Here is a 21,683-nt window from a genome sequence, read left to right as displayed (position 1 = left end):
TATAAGTATGATATCATGTATGTTCTTTATCAGTATCCCTATATTCAGGTACTTGAGGTATGTATATATAATTTTTCGGATACTAAAATATTTTATTTATGTCCCGAACTATTGAACTCGGATGCATGTATTTTCGGATTATAAATATCCAATTTATATTTATTTTATTTTTTCTTTAAATTACATTACTTTTAGAAATATTATCATATAAAAGACATGAAACTTAAAAAATCATAATATAGAATTTAAATATCTAAATTACACAATTCAAAAGTAACTTTTTTTAAGAAATATAAAATTTAAATTTATTTGAGGATAAAAAAAAATTAAGATGCTAGAATGAAACAATCTTTTAAATTAGAGATTTTAAATATTAGAGTGAAATAATTTAAAGATCGAAAATGAAATTTTAATATAAAATAAAAATAGAGAATAAGATAATCGACCACCCGACAAATCAAAAGTCGTGATCCATGATCCGTAACACATTAAAAATTACTATTTAAATAATTAACCTAAGAGTTCAAATATTTTTAAATAAAAGTATTTGATAAATTTTATTAGGTTCAACGGACCATATAGGTAGAAATAATTGTAATTATATGTAGTAAGAGAAAAATAAAAATGAAATAAATAAAAGAGAAACTAAAATAGTAGCAGCGAGAGATGGAGCTAACCAAAAAGAAAGCCGAGCTGAAAATATAATGAGCATTGGCATTAGCACGACAAGGAGAGAACGGGAAGGAGAAAACTGAAAAAGAAAATGGACTCTAAATATACAGATTATTGTATATTGGAGTAATATTTATAAAAAAAAAAAGAAGAAAGAAGGAAATAATTAAAAAAAATCGAAAGAGGGAGCCAAAAAGAAATCAATAGAGGCTCCTAACAATCCAACCCCGACACCAACCAACAACTGTTGTGGCGCTGGATTTCTCTGCAATTGCTGAAGCAACTTGCCTAAGGTCAGCCTTCTTATCAATCCTTTTAAGCTTCTCTTTCGTTACTCCTTGCTTATTTTGTCTCTGCAATTCCAGCTCCCTTCCTCAACTCTTACCCTACCCAACTCCACTGATCTCTTTCCCTCGACTTCAATTTCCTAATTTCCAACCTTTTCCCTTTTTCAGTTGCCGGTAAAAGCCATACCTTCGTGGTTTCAATTGCTGCACTGTTTCCTTTGTTTTTATTTGCTGTTCCAACTCTAGGGTTTTCATTTGTGCTTTGCGTTTATTCAATTCGGCTTTGTGTTTTGTGGGGGGTTCTGTTTATTACTTAAGTGGAGTTTGATCCCTAGGGTTTTGATTCTGCCTAGATGAAATTTGGGTTTGCATTGTATGAACGGTTCCCCTGTGGAGTTTGTTTTTCTTTCTTTCTCTGGGATTTCATGCTTGCTCTTTTTCTCTCAATATGCAGAGATTAAGAGTTCGGTTTGCATTATATAGCATGCAAATCGGTGGATTCGGATTCATTTGGCATCTGAGAAAATTGTAAATTGGGGTGGAAACAGGTCTCGGTGGATTTATAGTTCTGTGAATCGTGTAGAAATCTGCTTATTGAGCAATGCAACCACAGCAGGGCTCCAGAATCAATTTAGGCGAATTAAAAGCTCAGATAGTGAAGAAGATTGGGGCTGAGAGGTCAAAAAGGTATTTTTATAATTTGAGTAGGTTTTTGAGCCAGAAGCTTAGTAAAAGTGAGTTCGATAAGTCATGTTACCGCATTCTGGGAAGGGAAAATCTGCCACTGCATAACCAGTTGATACGTTCAATATTGAAAAATGCATGTCAGGCTAAGACTCCACCACCAGTTCATGAAGTAGGTCCCGCTAAATCTTCGATACGAAATGTGAAAAGTTATGCTGGTAGAGATGATGGGCATGAGCCAATTGGATCCCTTGTACCCAACCTGAATCCAAACATGGCTATTTCTTCAAATGGGGTTTTGTCATTGTCATCCCTGCGAAAGGTTAGATCTGGAATACAGGATAGAAAGCTCAGGGATCGACCCAGCCCGTTGGGGCCAAATGGAAAAGTTGAGAGTTTCTCACATCAATCCATGGGTACTGAAGACAATGGCAATAAATTGGGTCTAGAAAATGGGGATTTGTCGTCATATGACTATCAGAGACCATTGCAGCATCCTCAAACAGTTGCCGAGCAGCCTGAAATTGAAAGAGAAGGTTTGGGGGGTTCCACAGGAAAACCAAGGGTGCTTATCAAAGGTCTAACTGAAGGAGCTGTTGTTGAAGATGGGGAGGGGGTGGAGCAAGCCAGCCACATTGATTTCTCTAGAAATCCTTTGCTTGCACCTCTTGGGATTCCATTTTGCTCAGCTAGTGTTGGTGGGGCCCACAAAGCTATGCATGTGGCAAGCATTGGCGAGTTCATTAGTTACTATGACAGTGGTAGTTTGTATGATACTGAGACATTGAAGAAACGTATGGAACAGATCGCAGCAGCGCAGGGCCTTGGAGGGGTTTCATTGGAATGTGCTAATATGTTGAACAACATGTTGGATGTATACTTGAAAAGACTGATTAGATCATGTGTCAATCTGGTGGGATCAAGATCTACATGTGAATTGAGACAGCACTCTGCCCACACGCAGCAGCCCCAAAGCAAGCTTGTTAATGGTTTTTGGTCAAGTAGTCACATGCGTATGAAGAGTTGCTCTGGGCCTACAGAAGTTTTGCAGGAAAAGCGGCAAGGGTGCTCAATTTCTTTGCTTGATTTCAAAGTTGCAATGGAGCTAAATCCCCAGCAGCTGGGTGAAGATTGGTCATTGCTTCTGGAAAAAATCTGTATGCTTTCGTTTGAAGAATGAACTCCCAACAAAAAAATGCTTATCATGAAGCTGTTATAAAGATATGTTCATCCTGGTTCAATGTGCTTGACTAATGTTGAAGCTTCCAGTTTGTTTACATTTACTGACATGAACCAGATTGTTCCCAGTCAGATAAAGCTCTGGCCCTTGCAAGATTAAATTCTGGGTGTGAGTGTTGGGATGCCTCATGCCTATACCTTGCCGCAGAGCTGGGACGGATCAGATTATTATTTTTGAGCAACTGAGCTGAAGTGCTAAAAAAGGAAGAACTTACAACTCGTTGCTCTGTTGTACAATTAGCATTGTTGTTGGTTGTCTTCTACAGATCTCAATCGTTTCTTGTAATTTACAGCCATTGAGGAGGAAATCTGAGAAAGTTTTGCAGAGACACTGCCTTGTAACTTGGTGAAAGGTAAATTTATTTTTGAAAGAGCTGCAGCATTGCTCTATATGTAATCTAGAATCCGAGAATAGATTGAGTTTCAATATTAATAAGAAGTCGACATCCATTAAATTGTCCGTGTGGTTTATATTATGATTTTCTGCCGATGACCACTGAAAAATGTATTTGCGAGGCTTTGATTCGATGTTTTTGTGGATTTATGATTTGCTAATTGTAATTGTCATTTAAAATATTTGGTGGCATACAGTTTTCCGTAGTGCTCAAGCTACTGTTCTTATTTTGTTGATTGAATATCAATGCTTGTGAAGATCAGTGTAATTTGTTACGTTGTATGTACGGGAAACATAAGGCAGTGGCATGAAGAACAAGAAATCTTGCGCATTTTTAATTTATTAAAACTATCTGTCCTGGAACCATGTTATTCCCCGGCCATAAAACTGAGATTCTCTATTATATAATATTGCTTTGATGGAGAGATTTTTTTTTTCAGGTTTTGGTACCTTAGTTGATCGTTCAACATTGACCAATCAATGCCGTCAACGTCCTAATTGATTATTCAAGTGCCACTTTGAGAAAATTTACCAACTTGATGAACCAATTAAGTTTCAATCATGCACACCAATCACATAAGAGATCCTGTATCGCTGTTTATCAAACTTTCACATTACCGGAAAATTACAATTACATATACTGTCTTGAAAGAGCCACAAATGTCCAAAAAGATATTTTGTTTTACTAGCAATCAAATACCATTATTGTTGGCGTGATTATTATTCCTAAACGGTTGATCATTTTAGCGTTGTTTTTTAAAAGTGTGGTTGAAAAATACTTTTTAGGACTTTTGAAAATTACTTTTAGATTATTTGGTAATGTATTTTAAGCTGAGCAGCTGCTTTAGCTTTATATAGTATTGGAGGTAGGTGGCGCCAACTAATGTTTCTAAAATATGAAAAGCCAATATGGGTAAAGACCAAAGAAATGTGGTTGAAGAGGTCAAAAGATGCCCAATTTTGTGGGATGCCCTGCGTGTATATAGACCGTTGAGTTGTGCGATATTGTCGCTCCTTTTCCCTTTGATTTCCTTTTATCAAACTAAGAAAACAAACCAATTTATCTTTATCATCTCCTTCATATACAATAAGTCTTCTTTATATCAATTCATTTCGTCCATAAAACTTGGTTTCATTCTCAAGGCGGTACGCGGTCTTTCTCCCCTTCTTTTTCAAGGTGGTGCTCGTGCCAAGGTATATGTACATGCATAAGTGATTAACAAAAAAATAAATAAATAAAGGAAGTGATTTATATTTGATAATAATGCAGGTTTGTATTGCAATTTTGATAATCAGAGAAACGAAATCAATAATTTATGGCGACCACAAAGAGAGAAGTTGGCACTTCGGTGAAAGAGAAGGGCTCTTCCCCTGCGAATTTGAAGCCTTCTCCAAGAAAACCTTCCTCTTCGGCTTTAGGTTCAAGTGAAAAACAAGTACCAAACTATCTCAAGCCCACGAAGTCCTCACGCATTGATGTTGCTCTTAAGACTTTAAAGAAACCTGCGACCGAAGACGCCACCCAAAATCCCACTGTTCTCAGGAGAAGATCCTTTGATAGGCCTCCATCGGCTGCTCGAGCTAACAAGGCACTTGTCTCTCCCGTTCGACCTAAAACGGCAGCAGGAGCAACATCCTCGTCTTCTTCTGTTACTTCAAAAGCGGCTGCTGCACCCAAGGCACCCTTGGAAAAGGTTGCCAAAAAGCCAAATGCTCCGGCGAGACCACAGACACAGACGTCATTTTCGTCTAAGAGCTCGCACAAATCTCCCTCTACCAATAGTACTAGGACTAGGAAGGGATCTTTGACTCCTCCTTCGGCTTCAAGGAAACCTCCGAGCAGTCCTGATAGAAGGGAAGCATTGTCTGTTGAAACCGAGCATAAAAATAAGGAAAATTTGGATCATCAAGTTGAGCCTGAGGCTGAAGAGGTTGTGAAAGATGATCAGGGCCAAGTGGATGATACCAAAACACCAAAAGCAGATCAAGGTGAACTGGATGATACCGAAACACCAAGAGCTGAACAAGGTGAAGTGGATGATAACGAACCACCAAAAGCTGAAAAAAGTGGCAACACCAAAGATGAGGCCGTGGAGGTTGACGAAGATACTACTCAGGTCACAAGTGTGGTTGATAAAGGAGGAAAATATACTGCTGATATTTCTAATCCAGTTTCAGAACAACAAAATAAAACTGATATTTCCAGTCCAGTTTCGGAACATCATACCGATATTTCTAGTGCAGTTTCGGAACAACAGAATGATATTTCTAGTTCAGTTTCGGAACAACAGAATGATATTTTTAGTGCAGTTTCCGAACAACAAAATGAACATGAGCCTCGGCCTCAGCCTCAGACTGAAAAAGTGGAAGATGGGGTTGAGCAAGTAAAATCAGATCACATTGCTCAACTTGATGATGGAGATAAGGAGAGTCAAAGCCAAGAGGAGATCATTGATGATGATAATCCTCAGCAGGAAAAGACTCATAAGGATCAGGAAGAGAACCCTGAAATTGGACATGGAGGAGAAGAACATGCAACTGAAGAGGTGGCTGCAACTAAAGAAGAAAAAGAAGAAAAGCAACCTGAAAAAAGGCAGAAAAAGGATAATGAAGGAAGTGTGCAACAGGGACTTGAATCCAGTAACGAAGAAACAGTTCAAGAATTAGACGCAGAGACAGAGGTAGAGGAAGAGGCAAAAACAGAGGTAGAGGAAGAGGCAGAAACAGTGGCAAAGGCAGAGCCAGAGGCAGAAATAGAGGTAAAGGCAGGGGCAGAGCCAAAGGCAGGACCTGAGGCAGAAACAGAGGAAAATGTAAAGGTAAAGTCAGAGGCAGAAGGGGAGGAAAAGGTAGAGGCAAAGGAAGAGGTAAACGTAGAGGTAAAGACAAAGACAGAGCCAGAGCCAGAGACTACAAAAGTCATCAGCAAGAGCCAAGTACAAGGAAAGGAGCCTGCAAAACCATACAATAATTTGATCAAGGAGACAGCCAGTAAACTAGTACAAGAGAGGAGGAACAAGGTGTTAGCACTTGTTGGGGCATTTCAGACTGTCATAGATAAAGAATCCCTTCGCACCAAATGAACATGGTTCTCTTCCAAAACCGGCAGTGATATAAATGATCTAACGATGTCCCGAGATTCACACTCAGTTGCGATCAACACTTTGTATGCCACAGCTCATAGATTTCTCATCACCATCTACACCGCATGGAGACATGCCATTGTTTATTTTATTTAAAATTTTATTCTTTCTTCTAACTTTGCCCTGATTCTTTGTATACAACTCAATGTGGTAAAATGGTAATAACAAGTTAAACAACCCAAACTTGCTAAAGCTTATCCGCCGTGGGAAACAAATCAGCAACAAATAAACACGATAAAGTTTTATTTACTTGCATTATGGTGATCTCGGCTTCTGATATTTGCTGAAATAATATTGTGATTCCCTCCATCGGCAAACAAAAGCACGCATCATGGAGAGATAAAGGTGAGGCTTGGGCCTCAAGCCCACATTTGCATCAGCCCGCTTTAAAATTTCTCCAAATATGCAAAGGGCAGCTAGGAATGTGCAAACTTTTGGTTCATATATTATGTGCATGGCTCCGAGTGTGACCTTAGCAAAAGTTCTAGTAAAAACATTAGCATACAGATATTTAAAAATTTACCTTGGAGTTACACCCAATAAGGATAAACTTAATGCATGTTCCAAGCAAATGTAATCAGCATGATGAATTCCAACACCAAAGGTTTTGAAGCCATGCTGCCATTGATTTCAGGAGCTACAAGCTCAGTCTGCCAGCACATGTGCAGCTCCATCAGAAATTATCGAAGTTGCCATTTATTGAATGACATCTGAATCTGACAGGCGTGCATTATTCAATGCCGCAGGGTGCAGCCAAGCTAGATGGTACTACAAGAAATAGACTTCATTACCTACAGTTCTGTATTTGACCAGAAAAATGGTGGAATTATGGTAAAACTGAAAATGTCAAGTTACCTAGATAAAAAACATCCAGCCATGTGGTTACTGGTCAGTCAATATCTTCCAGCTGGAGATACAGACACCGAGACACACTTTACAGAGAGCTCCAATCCCATCTCTTGTCTATAAAAAGTTGCATTGTCTAAACAATATTTCAATTCAATGCAGTAAAGAAAACAGAAGACGATGTCTAACAATACCGCAAGAATCACCTCTCGAAGAACGCAGACAATGCATAGAATATGTTGGGTATTTGTGTGCGAAAAAGATGAGAGGGTCAAATATGGGCAGCTGCGACCAGGGGCCTGTCCCTACTGTGAAGGCAAGCTGCAAGCTATGAATATAAAGACTAGCTGGAAGTTGTTCTTTTTGCCACTATTTTTCTGGAAGAAGAGGAAGATCTATTGCAGCACCTGCGCAAAGTAGATGTCTGATGCCTGCCGATAAGCTTCATTTCGTTGTAGTTGCCGAGTGTTAAGCATAAATAAGCTTATTATAATCGTAATTTGTAAGATTAGTGTGGAATTTTTATGTTATTTGCTTGATCTATATGTATTTTGGTTCAAAATCGGAAGACCATTTATGTTTGTATTAGCATTTTCTGTCATCAAAGCCAATTATATTAGCTAAATGCTTGTTTAATGTTTATGAATATTGGAGGCTGTTTAGCTTGATCAGTATATGCATGAGGCTGTTGACTTTAGTTGCAAGTTGTTAGAGTGTTAGTTAGGAGAACGGTTAAGGCTGTTAGATTTGTTGTGCAGTTACAACTAGTTGTGCAGTTAGGAGATTGTTAAGAGTGTGTGTATATAATCCTTGTCGATGTATCTGAAAATGTGAATAATACATTACTTAGTTTCTTTCAATTCTTGATATCTTAATATGGTATCTTTCGCTGAACGTTCTGGGCGGTTTCTTTGTGTTTTCGCTGCTTGAAGACTCATCATACTGACTGCTAATAGATCGTCTTCTTCAATGGAATCTGTTTCGAGGAATGCTAAGACGTTTTCTAATATGAAGGTTAACGTCATTCTTGAAGAAGAAATTTTTTTGTTGTGGAAACAACAACTTTTGGTTGCTCACTGTTCGTAGCCATAGATTAGAACGATTACTCACAGATTCGATGTCTTCTTCGTCGTCAACGGTGCTTGATGATTCCGGTGAAGTTGTATTGAATGAACTGTATGAAGAGTTTGTGGCTCAGGACAGTGCGCTTGCGTCCTGGTGAAATAGCATCTGCGGTTTGGAATATTGTGCTTCAGTTTTTCTCGAATAGATCTACAATCGTTGTCATTAGTTTGCATTATAAGCTTCAGTCTCTTAAGAAAGGTGATGAGTCAATGAGAGTGTATCTTACTCGAGTTAAGGAAGTCTGTGATGCCCTAGCATCTTTTGGCAGTGTTGTGTCTCAAACTGTGCATGTTGCTAGTATTATGAAGGGGTTGCCTTGTGAGTATTAGCCGTTTGTGGTTGTCATAACCACTATAAGGGAGACAATATCTCTTGATTCTATCTACACCATGTTGTTAGATGCTGAAACTTAGTTAGCAGGGTTTTTTGATCTACTCGAATCACTCTCTATGAGTGCTCATATTGCTCAAGGGCAGGTGTCAGGTAAATCTGTAGATCAATATGAGCGTAATGCTTCCTCTCGTCAGGTGTATTCTCGTGGACAATATGTTGGTCGAGGACGAAGTAGATCTCGGTTGCAGTGCCAACTATGTGGGAAGAACGGCCATCTAGTTGATAGATGTTGGCATCGGTTCGATGAAGATTTTCCTGGAGTTACAACCAATAGTAACTCTTATTCAAAGAATGAGTCTGGTACTGCTTATTATGATGTCAATAATTGTAAGGATGGTGGGTGTGACTGTGGTACCACTCATAAGTCTAGATCTCAGCATTGACATAGTTTAAGCCACAAGTTACACGTGAGCATTGTGTTGTGGATTCGGGTGCCACACACCATGTTACTTCTGATGACATGAATCTCTCTCAGACAGTTGATTTTAACAATACAGGTAAATTAATTGTTGGTGATGGTGTTGCGTTAGATGTTAAATCTGTTGGTCGATCTCCTTTATATACATCCTCTCATGTTTTGTTATTGACTGATTTATTACATGTGCCAAGAATCTACTCTCGGTGTCAAAGCTTGCTAGGGATAACAATGTTTTCTTTGAATTCCATGCACATGAGTGATGTGTACGTGATAAAAAGACTAGTGTAATTTTGCTTCGAGGAAAAGAAGATAGTGGTTTATATTCCTTTGTTGTTGATTCATCAGTTGAAGATTGTTCCAATACAGAAGTTTATACAACACAGTTGTCTAAATCTGTGTATGATTTGTGGCATCAGCGTTTGGGACATCCCTCGCATGATAGCCTAGTCACAGTTTGTAAGGAACTAAGTGTAATTCTTCCTTCAAGTATTAATAATACGTGTGTTGCCTGCCATATGGGAAAAAGCCATAAGTTATCATTTCATGCTTTTACAACTGTGTATGATACTCCTTTTCAATTAGTGTTTACAGATCTTTGGGACCCTCACATGTTGCCTCTAATGGTTATAAGTACTATGTAACGTTTGTTGATGCTTGCATCAGGCATTCGTGATTATATTTGTTAACTGACAGGTCTCAAGTAGTCATAGCCTTTGAGATGTTTAAACAAATGGTTAAGGTGTAGTTTGATTTGCCTATAAAAGTTGTCCAAAGTGATTGGGGAGGTGAATATCGTAGGCTGTCGAGCTATTTACTGAAAGTAGGCATCACACATAGGCTTACATGTCCACACACCTCCGAGCAAAATGGTGTGGTTGAACGTAAGCATCGCCATGTTATAGAACTTGCTCTTGTTCTCCTTGCTCAAGCTTCGATGCCAGTTAGGTTTTGGGCTTATGTTGTGGTTACTATAGTCCATTTGATCAACAGGCTTCCTATAAGGGTCATGCAAGGAGTTTCACCATTTGAGAAGTTGTTTCATAGGAAGCATGATTATAGAGAGCTGAAGGTGTTTGATTGCCTTTGTTTTCCCCATTTGAGACCCTATTTGAAATATAAATTAGATTTTCAGTCCAAACCTTGCACGTTTTTATTATATAGTACACAACATAAGGGGTTTTAATGTCTTGTTGTTGATGGTAGGATTTATATAACCAGACATGTGGTATTTGATGAAATGCAGTTTCCTTTTGCAGAAAAGTGTGCTCAATCGCCTACTACATCTAGTGTAGGTAGTCCATCTGAGTCACTAGAAATTGTAACTGATATGTGCAAGCTTCATAATGGAAGATGTATTGTTGGGTCTGGTAGAGGTACAGTGGCTAGTAGCAGTGGTAGTCATATTAATCTACCTAGTGCCAATTCTGGTCCTGGAATGCCAGAGGCAGCAGATAGTGTTCCAGATGTTGAGCAAGAAGTAACAGTTGTAGCCCCATGTGTTGAGCAAGTTGTTGATGCTGCTGAGCAAGATGATGTTGTTGAGCAAGATGATGTTGCTAGCTCTCATATGGTGTTCAGGAGTTGTATTTTTGTGATGCTTCTGTATCAGGTGTAGGTGATATGTGTAGTGAACTAATGACCAGGCATCCAATGATGACAATGAGTAAATGTGGAATATTTAAGCCAAAGGCTTATACTAGTTCTCTTGTTGATGAAGTACCAGTTGACATTTATGAAGCACTTAAGTCTTCCAGCTGGAGAGAAGCTGTTCAGGCTTAATTAGATGCAATACAGCGGAATAATACTTGGTCACTTGTCGAGTTACCTAAAGGACGTGAGGTTGTTGGTTGTCGGGTAAAAAGAACCCTGATGGGTCTATTGAAACGCATAAAGCTCGCCTTGTTGCCAAAGGATATTCACAAGTTCCTGGTTATGATTTTAAATAAACATACAGTCCTGTTGTAAAATTTACCACATTAAATGTAGTTCTTTCTATTGTTGTTGCAAGGAATTGGCCCTTGAGACAAGTTAATGTGAATAATGCATTTCTGAATGGGGACCTGACTGAGGATGTGTTTATGCAGCAGCCGCCTGGGTTTAAGGAGTATGTTGCTGATGGTGGTCGACTTGTGTGCAAACTTAACTAGGCACTGTATGGACTTCGACAAGCACCAAGAAATTGGCATGACAAACTTAAATTCAGTTTGATTTGGTTGGGCTTTAGTGAATCTCGAGTTGATGTATCTCTCTTTGTAAAGAATATTAGAGGTTGTTATACGTATATCCTTGTTTATGTTGATGATATTATTGTTACAGGTGGCCCTCCTCATGACATTGATGGTGTTGTTCAAGCTTTGCATCAGGATTTCTCCTTGAAGGATCTAGGAGAGTTGTACGATTTTTTGGGTATTGAAGTTAAACGCATTAAGGATTCTTTGGTGTTGTCTCAGCGAAAATATATAGTTGAGCTTTTGAAAAGAACAAATTTTTTGAGTTCTACGCCTTCAGTTACTCCAATGGTAGGTGCTCCAAAGTTAACTCAGGAAGCTGGTGAGCTTTTAACATATGCCCGAGGATATCGTAGCATTGTTGGTGCTCTTCTGTATGTTTTTCATATAAGACCCGATGTTGCGTTTAGTGTCAACAAGGCAGCTCAATATATGTATGCTCCGCGAGAATTGCATTTCGCTGCAGTAAAGAGGATACTTCGGTATTTATCTTGAAAATTAAATTATGGTCTCACGTTCTCATGCACTGGTAAGTCGCTTGAAGTTGTGGCTTTTACTGATGTTGATTGGGGGGCAGTCTCGATGATTAGGGATGGCAACTCAACCCGAAATCGACGGGTTCCGACCCGATCGGGTCGGATTTTTTTTAAAAAAAATCGAGTTCGGGTCGGGGTTTTTTTTATACACTATTCTGGTCAGGTCGGGTTTAGGGTAGAAAAATCCAACCCGACCCAACCCGAAAATATATATAATTTTACCCTATATATTTAGGGATAATTACAATAATACCCCTCTATATATAATTTTTTTTAATTAAGTCACTGTTTTTATTGAATAAAAATATTTTTTTATTATTTCGGGTGGGGTCGGGTTTCGAAGTCATATATTCGGGTCGGGTCGGGTCAGGTGACCCAAAAACCCAACCCGACCCATTGCCATCCCTATCGATGATAGGCGATCTGTTTCTGGGTATATAGTGTTTCTTAGTGCATGCCCTGTGGTTTGGTGCTCGAGGAAGCAGAAAACTGTCTCCACGTCTACAATGGAGGCTGAATACAGGAGTGTAGATGATGTTGCTGCAGAAGTCACGTGGATAAGCTCATTACTATGTGAGCTAGGGGTTGAATGTCAAAATGCACATGTTAGTTGGTGTGATAATACAAGTGTTGTTGCTTTAAGCACAAATCCTGTTCATCATGCACAATCAAAACATGTGGATATGGATGTGCATTTTGTTTGTGAGAAAGTAGTAGCTAAACAATTGTAAGTGAATAAGGTTCCAGCTAGTCATCAAGTGGCAGACGGACTCACCAAATCACTGACAAAAGGAACGTTTGAGGTGTTCAGGGGTCAGCTGTGTGTTTTGTCTTGTTGATGCAGAAGGAATAAGTTAAAGAAGTAGGGAGAATAATGGAGGTTGTTTAGCTTGATCAGTATATGAATGAGGCTGTTTACTTTGGTTGCAAGTTGTTAGAGTGTTAGTTAGGCGTACTGTTAAGGCTATTAGAGCTGCTGTTGCAGTTACAACTAGTTGTGCAGTTAGGAGATTGTTAAGAGTGTGTGTATATAATCCTTGTTGATGTATCTGAAAAATGCGAATAATACACTACTTAGTTTCTTTCAATTTTTGATATCTTAATAATGAACTTAGCAACTTGAAGGAGTTACTTACAACATATGAATATTATGAACAACGATAGACAAGAATGACCAAGTCACAGTGACAGTCATTCATGCAAGATCATATATCTATGGTTCCATCACGCTTGCCTGCGTGAGTTGCAGCCAAAGCCATTTAAACTTAGAAAGGCTTCTGGCCTACCACATTACCATGGGGATCATAGTTACACGAGATCAATGTATCGCCGCTTCGGCACACGACTTTGGCGCATCCGATCTTTAAGTTATTTCTCCAAATCATTTGAGTATAATGCAGGCACTGATTATTATTTCTGCAGCTATTAGTTTTATAGTTGTAGTTCCTCTTCTCCGCTGCCCATGCCGCTACTGCATCTCTCGGCTTCCAATCCTTGCCGCTTCCCCAGAAGAGATTCTCCCCGTAATCGCTATTCGAATGAATCAAACCACGATCTCCTTGCCTCTTATGTGCCCACCAGGAAGCAAATTTTGCCAGCTTTTTGCTCCATCTGAGAGGAGGGAGCCGGAGCTCTGCTCTTAATCTGTGTTGTGAGGGATCAGATACTGTTGATTGCCCTATTAGAGGCTATTTTAAGTAGACGCCTGGACACAATGTCGGAAGAAATTTCGTTGTTGTCGAAGTATGATGAAGATAACGAAACAAATGAAGAAAGGAGAATGAAGCCTCCTAGTAGATAATATGAAAACTTGGCTGCCATCTCCATGGATTTGAGTTAAAGAAACGATTTTGATTTGATGAGTGAGTTGATTGGTAATGAAGAGTTATATATAGTTGCATGATAGTTAATATGAACGAATTTTTTATATATATAAAGAATCATTTCACATGGTAGGAAAAGCAATAGATTTGAGGTGTATTAAACGCTGTGGGAAGTGGAAAAAGAAAATCAGTTTGACTTTTAACTAACATACCGGCTTCTAAATTCTAATCATTGTAAGCTAATGATTCAGTTCAGACAACGTCTCTCATCATCATGCAAATGAATGTCATAGAAGATAGACATTCTAAGCAAATAGTTGGGATTCCAAAGCACATGGAAAATTGAAGAGACTTGGTCACTGAAATGCTTCAGCTGCAAAAGGGCTTTTGATTGACACGTGAAACCATGTGCACCAGCTGCGAAGGCGGAAAAAGCAAATGCTTAAAACACGCCATGATCAAAAATATTATTAATTGTCTGAATTCTTTGTCGTCTGGATGATTAACATAAAATACTGCCTTAACACATCAGTTCATATGGAAGACGCGTGTTTGCCTTTTCAATGTTTCTAAACTTTTAAATATATTATTTTATTAATTATTGAAGGATTTTTAATATCACATACAACAAAACTATCAACGAAACCTCTAACACCATCAGAAACATCTTTGCATTTGAACCAAAAGCAACTAATAACTACAGGAGAAATCTGGAAGGCTAGGCATATGATGATATGAAACACCAATATCTTATTTGGTTAATGTTTCAAATACTATTTTCTTGTGTTTTTTTAAATGGGAGAGGAGGAGTGATTTTAATTTCAGAACTAAATGTTAATAGAAAGATTAATGATGTAAACACGGATGGAGGGTGGGTGGGGTTACACCTACCCTAAAATTTTAAAATTCTCCTATAATTTAAAGTATGTATATATATTTTTTATTGATAATTTATTTTTGTCCTTTTAATATTTTATAACTTTGCCCTTAACATAAAATTTTGGGTCGTTTCGTTAATATAAATATTTTATGATTATTTCGGTATAATATCAATAATGTTAAAATATTTAAATTCATTAAGTTTTAATTTGATCTACACTATAATTTTAAACTTTTTATGAAATTTAAATTTGAGACCAACTGTACGAAGAAAGAATTGGAGTTGAATTTACTATAAAAAATTTGACATGACTTATTATAACATCACTCTTTATACATTTAAATAATTATTATAATATTTTTCTGTATATATTTTAATTATTTTATTATCTTATAGGACAAGATAAAAGAACTTCGTCAAATTGAATCAACCTTTTGCCCAAAAATTAGGAGAGAAGAAATATTAACCAACGTCAAAACTAATAGAATTTTCAAATCAAAAATCTAAGGATTAAAAATTTGATTTATCCCATCCCGTGACTATACCTACCGGTGCTCTATTTACTTGCGATCAAATTCTACTGCCACTGCCATTTTAGATGAAAAGTTATAAAACTATGTAATATTCCTCGAACCGTAGATTCATCATATCATTCACCAATAAACAGAACCATAAAAATTGAACGAAAGAACGTTGGCAGATCCATTTGATTTGATTAGGGCTCCACAAAAAGGTACCCACAGGCCACAAATCATAGTGCTGATTGATCTTGGGTTGCTTCTTTACGAATGGATTTTGCCTTGGCCTGATCTTATTTATTCAGGTTTTCTTAACTTGGTTTGTAATTGTGAAAAGCAGCACTGCAACTGCCACATCTAAGATGAGGTTTAAATGAATAGAGTATTCGATGAAATGTTAATGAATTATTCGTATAATGTTTGTTTATGTTCGTTTGTTAAGTTAAATAAACTAGTATGAACAAAATTTTTATTTTCATGTAAATGAATGAACACGCACATATGTATGTTTGGTTCGTTTATGTTCCCGAACAAACTCATTTATGAGCTCGTTTATTAATGTTCCTGAATAAGCTCGTTGATCGACTCATTCGTTTATGTTTATGAACAAACTCGTTTAATGATTCGTTTGATTTTTCTTTTTTTACATTTTAAATATTGTTGAATGTATAGACTAAATTGAACACATGATGAAATCAAAATTTGAACTTTGAAGCTTAAGGAGTTTAAACACTAATGACGTGATTTTACCATTTTTCTTTAGCACGAGTTGGTTTTGTTTAATTTTTTGAATATATAAACCAACATGTTCGCGAACGCTGAATGAATGTTAAAAGAATATGTTCATGAATACTTAATAAACATATTCATGAACATTAAACGAGTATATTGGCAAACGTTAAACGAACGAACACGAATCAAACATAATACCTATAGAACTAAATAAGCAAACATAAACCAAACATAAACACCTATAAAAAATTAAACATACACGAACCAAATATAAACACGTATAAAAGTAAATAAACAAACATTATCTTATTTATTCCAGCTAAGTTCATTTGTACCCCTGATCACTGTAATCAGAAGTATGCGAGCGACAGAGGTCGGAATTGATATTGAAATTTAACTCGTTTAGAATAGAAAATTTGATGACAACAAAGTCATGCATTAAAATTCTTTATTTATTCTTAAGGATAAGATTATTATAAGAACCTTCCAGACTTGAGGTTCACACGCTTTAAGCACCGATTCTTCCATTCCAGACTAACCTATACTTTTTCTAATCCAAACTCCTCGTATGCATGCCTCAGCTATCTGCAAACTATTGTCTATAAGTATGGTTGCAAACGCTCTTGACATGAATCTGAAAGAGACTCTATCAGAGGTTCCCAGTAATTAGAAAAGAAGAGACTATTGAAGATGTGCTTGGTGTCGGTATGTGATGAGGACGAAAGGGTGATAGTGAGGCAGCCGGCATCAGGAGCTTGTCCCTATTGCGGAGGAATGGTGCAAGCCATGGATGTTGAAAGCCAGTGGAGGTTCTGCTTTTTGCCTCTGTTTTAAGAATAAGAGGAGGTATTGCTGCACCTCTTGTGCAAGGCGATTGATCGTTCAATGATTTTTCAACTTCTCTTGTTATCAATCCTCCATCTCTTCTCTCGTTCCATCTTCATCTGTATCTATACTTTTGTTTAATTTCAAAAGCAATTTAATTGATCGATCATGGAGTGTATTTTAATTTTTTGTTCTGTTATGTCTAATATTGATGTGAATGTTTTGAGAATGAAAATGGAGTGCTGTGAGATTCAATGTTGAGGTGTTGGCACTCGGCCCTTTTAATGGACTTCCAACATTTTCTCCTAGGCCCTGTCTTCGGGCTACATCCAAAGTTAAAGATATGTGTGTCTATCTGCTAGAATTTTCTACCCGTTTACGCGGGGATTTATTTTGAAAATATTTCATAATTTGTTTTTTATTTAATTAATAATTTTAAATTACAAATGTTAAAAAATAATAATCATTAATAACTAAGTGCATATTTTAAATCAATTCGTAAATTAAAATGAATTATTTAATTTTAAAAAATGATAAAAAAAAATGTCTTGCACGAATTACCAAATCTTTTATAAAAATGAAACAAAATTTATTGCAAGAATTACCAAATATTTTTTCTATATTATTATAAATTTTTAATGTAACTCATGTTATAGATTAATTGAATATCAACTTAATCAAAAGTTATAAAAATAATTTATATCTTAAAAAAAGAAAAAGCAACTAACAACTAAATCAACCTATTATTTTTTTAAATAAGAATTTTAACAAGAAAAACACATGTAAATAATAGGGTAAATTACACCATATACTATTTAAATTTATTTGTTGACTCGTTTATAAGACGAATTTTTAGTTTTATCAATTATAGGACTGAATTTAATTTTGCATTCAATTATATCACTTTGCCGTTAAGTTACTAACTGGACGATGGCATGACTAATAGTTGTTGATATGACATACCACTCTAAAACAACGTAGTTATGGTGCGATTATTTTGATATCTAAAATGACGTCGTATTAGACATTAAATTTTAAGGTTGTATCGATTATACCATTGAAACTTTAAACAAATTTTCTCTTTACCATTGTATTTTCTAACCGTCGTTGATAGCCAATTGTCAACAGTCATCAATCATCTTTCGCGATAAAATCGGTATCAAAATGATCGTATTTGACTCCTCATCCTTCTCATATAATTAGTTTTCCATGAAATCCATTCAAAATCGATGAAACTAAACACAATAAATCCACCATTTTTTAGATGTTTGGAGACTTTATTAGATCTACGAGATTTGGGGTGTTTGTTAAAAATATGAACGATGAAAAGAATTATTTCGAGAAGATAAACAACTTACCTCAAAATTAGCCTCATCGGTCGGTTATTGAAGGAGATTGAAATATTAATACGTTGAACTTTTAAATTAGTTTTTGTCGGTTTTGTATGGGTTTCATGGAAAACCAATCTTAGGATAAGAAAAAGGAATTAAATACGAACATTTTGGTATTGATCTTATCGTGACATATGACTGATGAACGACAGTGTTTGGCTGCCCGTGGCGACCATAAAGTATAGTGGTAAAAAGTATTAAAAAATTTAATGACAAAATCGATACACTCTAAAAGTTTAATGTCTAATACGACGTCGTTTTAGGCATCAAAACAATCGCACCAACACGACGTTGTTTTGGTGTCGCATGCTACATCAATAATCGTAAGTCATATCATCGTCTCGTTAGTGACTTAACAGTAGACTTATATAAATTGAATGCAAAACTAAAGTTCAATATTATAATTAGCAAAATTTTGCAGATATGGATTGAACTTCTGGGTACCCAGAAAATGGAAAAGTTCCTGAGTATCAACATAAAGGAATGGCTCATTGAAAACATTGAAACAAACCAATCCCCATCACCGAGGATCGAGAACTGGACTACTTTTTTCAGCGCTGTTATCTGGTACATATGGAAAAGAAGAAATCAGGTGATTTTCGACCCGGAAATGATTGAAAGAGACTCTATTATTCAACAAGCCTTAAGACTATCCCAAGATATTCAGAATACAGAAAGTTCTAAGACTGGAAATACAAAGAGCAGAAATAGCGATCAATACAAAGGCAAAAACCAGACAGAAACTACTGCAAGATTAATACAGATGGAGCCAAACGACAGAATACGGGAGAAGCCGTGTGCGGGGGAATTGCAAGAGACCATAACGGAAACTGGAATTGGGGTTTTGGTAAGAAAATTGGGATTTGTTCAATCTTAGAAGCAGAACTTTGGGGTATTCACGAGGGATTAAAAGTTGCATGGATGAAGGGTGAAAGGAAAGTGATTTTGGAATCTGACAGCAAAGAAGCCATAAACCTCATCAGAAACAAGTCGACTGAACACATAAAATTAACTATTCTGCAGCACATAGAGATTTTGCTCAAGAGAAATTGGATGGTTGAACTGAAGCACATACCTAGAGAGGCAAATCGAGTAGCGGATGTTATCACCAGGCAATTATGGAGTTACCAAGGGGATTCAGTTTTGCTGCAGAACCCTCCCAAGGAAGCCGAGAAGTTTCTAATTTCTGATAGAACGGGCATCTAAACAGCCCTTTGTACACGTTTCAACCAAAAAAAAAAGCTACCATTTTCATTTAAAATTAAATTTGTATATAAATTATTAGGAAAAAATTAAAGACATACAAAAAAATGAATAATCTTTTCTTTCGACTTAGCCCTGAGTTTTCCTTTTTCCAGTAGAGAAAAAAATAAAAAATTAGATTAGATGGCTAAAGGGTTTTGAACCCTTAACCCCGGGTAAGATCACACATGTCTTAGCCGTTTAGACTAGAGTATTGTTTGTGATATTTTCAATATAATATTATTTTAACGTTTAAAACTCGAGTTATAACACCCAAAAATTTCCAAATTCCCCAACCCCTAGTAGCCATCACCCTCTCCACCCCGATTCACCATCATTCAACCTCTATAACCGTCACAACAACCTCCATTCGACTTGTTGTCGACCGACAACCAAAACTCGAACACCATCGCACCGAGTAACATCTTTGTTTGTCGCAAAATAGATGCTCAAACGTGCGATAAAAAACCCCAAATCATGTCACTATTTTTTACGATTGTCGCCGATCTAGCCACCCGCTCGCCTCACCGCCATCTTAGCTGGACTCAACGTCACTGTGCGCTTGAAACCCAACCCTTGAATCGTAACGTTGTCGTCGTTTTCTTCATCGTCGGCATGGGTAAGCTCGGGTTTAATTTTCAATACTAGGTTGTAATCGGAGTGCTCGGCCGACCGACCCAACCCTTCTCGTCGTCTCACACGCCAGCAATGCACGTAGGACTCCTTTGCCAGTCCAAGAGCCTTCTGGAACTTGTACAGTCAAACTGAACTGGTCCAGTTAGACCGAATCGGGTCGAACTGAGTCAACTTGATCGAGTCAACTCGAATAGAGTCAACTCATTGACTCTAACTGACCGTTAACTTGGGCCAGTATTGACTTTGACTTTGACTTTGACTAAAAAGTTAAATTTTTTGAAAATACATATTTTATGTTTTTGACGCCGTGAGTCCGAATCTGAACTCCTTTTGTCAAATTCAAACTCGAAAGCCTTCGAATTGACAGTCAAGTACGAGCATGCATATGTACTTAAGTATTTCATTAAGAATAATTAAATTAAGGTTAATGATTGATCTAAGATATTGTTATTTGAAGGTACACGAGACTTTCCCGATCGTTCGACAGGTCGACCCAGCTCCTCTTGATTTTTCGACCTCGTGAGCTAGTGATTAGTCATATAACTCGTGAATCATATGAATACCTATATTAAAATTTTACTTCGATATTAACTCATTTATTTATGAATTAGGTTCGAGCACTACTACAGAGCGTGGCAAGACAGGTGCTTAATAGATTGCTTACTAATCTGTTTTGTTAGGTGTGTTCCTTATGTGTTATATGATTGTTTTATCTGTTTTAAAATGTGATTTTTCCTAAATTACTGAATCTTTTATCAGTTCGACGTTACGATTTACAGATTTACTGGTTGACTGTTTATGAAATATAACTATTTGATATATATTATCTGGTTACTTGTTCTTACTGGATATATGATTTTGCCGATTATGGATAATGAAATTTACTGCTTACTGTGTGAACTGTTTTATTGAGATACTATTTTGGATAGGATACTGTAGTATGAAGGTTCAACTCTGATCAAGCTGATAATTCCTTACGGACCTAAAGCGACCCTATGGTAGGCTTCGAGGCCCCAAGAACTTTCTTGGGTAGGCTCTCAGGCCCAAGGTGCTTCCTTAGGTTGGCTCTTATACCCAATGGATATTGGATAAGTTCTTACGGGTATAGTTTTGGGGAACTGCATTTTAGTGTACAGGAGGAGGGTAGATATGAGTTTTAAACTATAAAATCTCATTGAATACCTTATGTTATTGAATCATTTTTTGAATACTTTAATACAACATTTTATTTGCACTATTGGGACACATTGAGCTCCCTAGCTCACTCTCCAAACTTTTCTCCTTTAAGATATTTTTGTATAAGCATCCCTAACCTGATACTTGAAGGATCGACACCTACAATAATTTTTGTCGTAATGTTTTTATCTTTTAAAACTGTCCTTATTTGGTGATATGTGGCTGTTTTACTATGTGTTAGATATTTTATGTCTTATTTTGATATACTATCGATGTACAAGTTATTAAGATATTCGGTTTAGGCTTGCTTTCGACATTGCATATTTTGTTATACACTTAATATTTTATATCTTATATTATTTGTTGTAACTTATTTAATATTATTATGATTTAAATTAATTTAAGATCATTAACGTAATCCGTTAAATCTAGTTGTAACATATAGATTAGGTAAGGGGTTATTATATTTGTGAGACGGATAGCGTATGACTTCTT

General features: G+C 36.8%; 3 protein-coding genes across 4 annotated transcripts; 2 read left to right on the top strand and 1 right to left on the bottom strand.

Moving 5' to 3' along the window:
- The first annotated feature begins 718 nt into the window (after positions 1 to 718).
- On the top strand, positions 719 to 3,392 carry LOC120210010. Its single transcript, XM_039208853.1, has 2 exons — positions 719 to 965; positions 1,414 to 3,392. The coding sequence occupies exon 2, from the start codon at positions 1,561 to 1,563 to the stop codon at positions 2,821 to 2,823; it is 1,263 nt and encodes a 420-aa protein (XP_039064784.1). The 5' UTR covers positions 719 to 965; positions 1,414 to 1,560; the 3' UTR covers positions 2,824 to 3,392.
- A 1,132-nt stretch (positions 3,393 to 4,524) lies between these two features.
- LOC120210787 (retinitis pigmentosa 1-like 1 protein) lies at positions 4,525 to 6,523 on the top strand. Of its 2 annotated transcripts, XM_039209469.1 has the most exons (2): positions 4,525 to 5,969; positions 6,060 to 6,523. In XM_039209469.1, the coding sequence occupies exons 1-2, from the start codon at positions 4,593 to 4,595 to the stop codon at positions 6,357 to 6,359; spliced, it is 1,677 nt and encodes a 558-aa protein (XP_039065400.1). In that variant the 5' UTR covers positions 4,525 to 4,592; the 3' UTR covers positions 6,360 to 6,523. The 2 variants fall into 2 exon arrangements, with proteins under 2 accessions (XP_039065400.1, XP_039065396.1); XM_039209465.1 differs by having other exon boundaries at positions 4,525 to 6,523.
- A 6,665-nt stretch (positions 6,524 to 13,188) lies between these two features.
- Positions 13,189 to 13,855, bottom strand: LOC120210806 (pathogenesis-related protein PR-1-like). Its single transcript, XM_039209473.1, is given in 3 exon segments — positions 13,189 to 13,608; positions 13,611 to 13,636; positions 13,639 to 13,855. Coding segments are annotated over 3 exon segments (558 nt in total). The 5' UTR covers positions 13,793 to 13,855; the 3' UTR covers positions 13,189 to 13,230.
- Positions 13,856 to 21,683: the final 7,828 nt, after the last annotated feature.

The sequence above is a fragment of the Hibiscus syriacus genome, unplaced genomic scaffold, assembly GCF_006381635.1.
Source record: "Hibiscus syriacus cultivar Baekdansim isolate YM2019G1 unplaced genomic scaffold, ASM638163v2 tig00000715_pilon, whole genome shotgun sequence".
Taxonomy (NCBI): Eukaryota; Viridiplantae; Streptophyta; class Magnoliopsida; order Malvales; family Malvaceae; genus Hibiscus; species Hibiscus syriacus.
This window is presented reverse-complemented; position numbering and strand designations above follow the sequence as displayed.

Bases quoted from the DNA above. Each gene is read 5' to 3' on its own strand.
- LOC120210787 (XM_039209465.1), top strand. From the start codon at position 4,593: ATGGCGACCACAAAGAGAGAAGTTGGCACTTCGGTGAAAGAGAAGGGC.
- LOC120210010 (XM_039208853.1), top strand. From the start codon at position 1,561: ATGCAACCACAGCAGGGCTCCAGAATCAATTTAGGCGAATTAAAAGCT.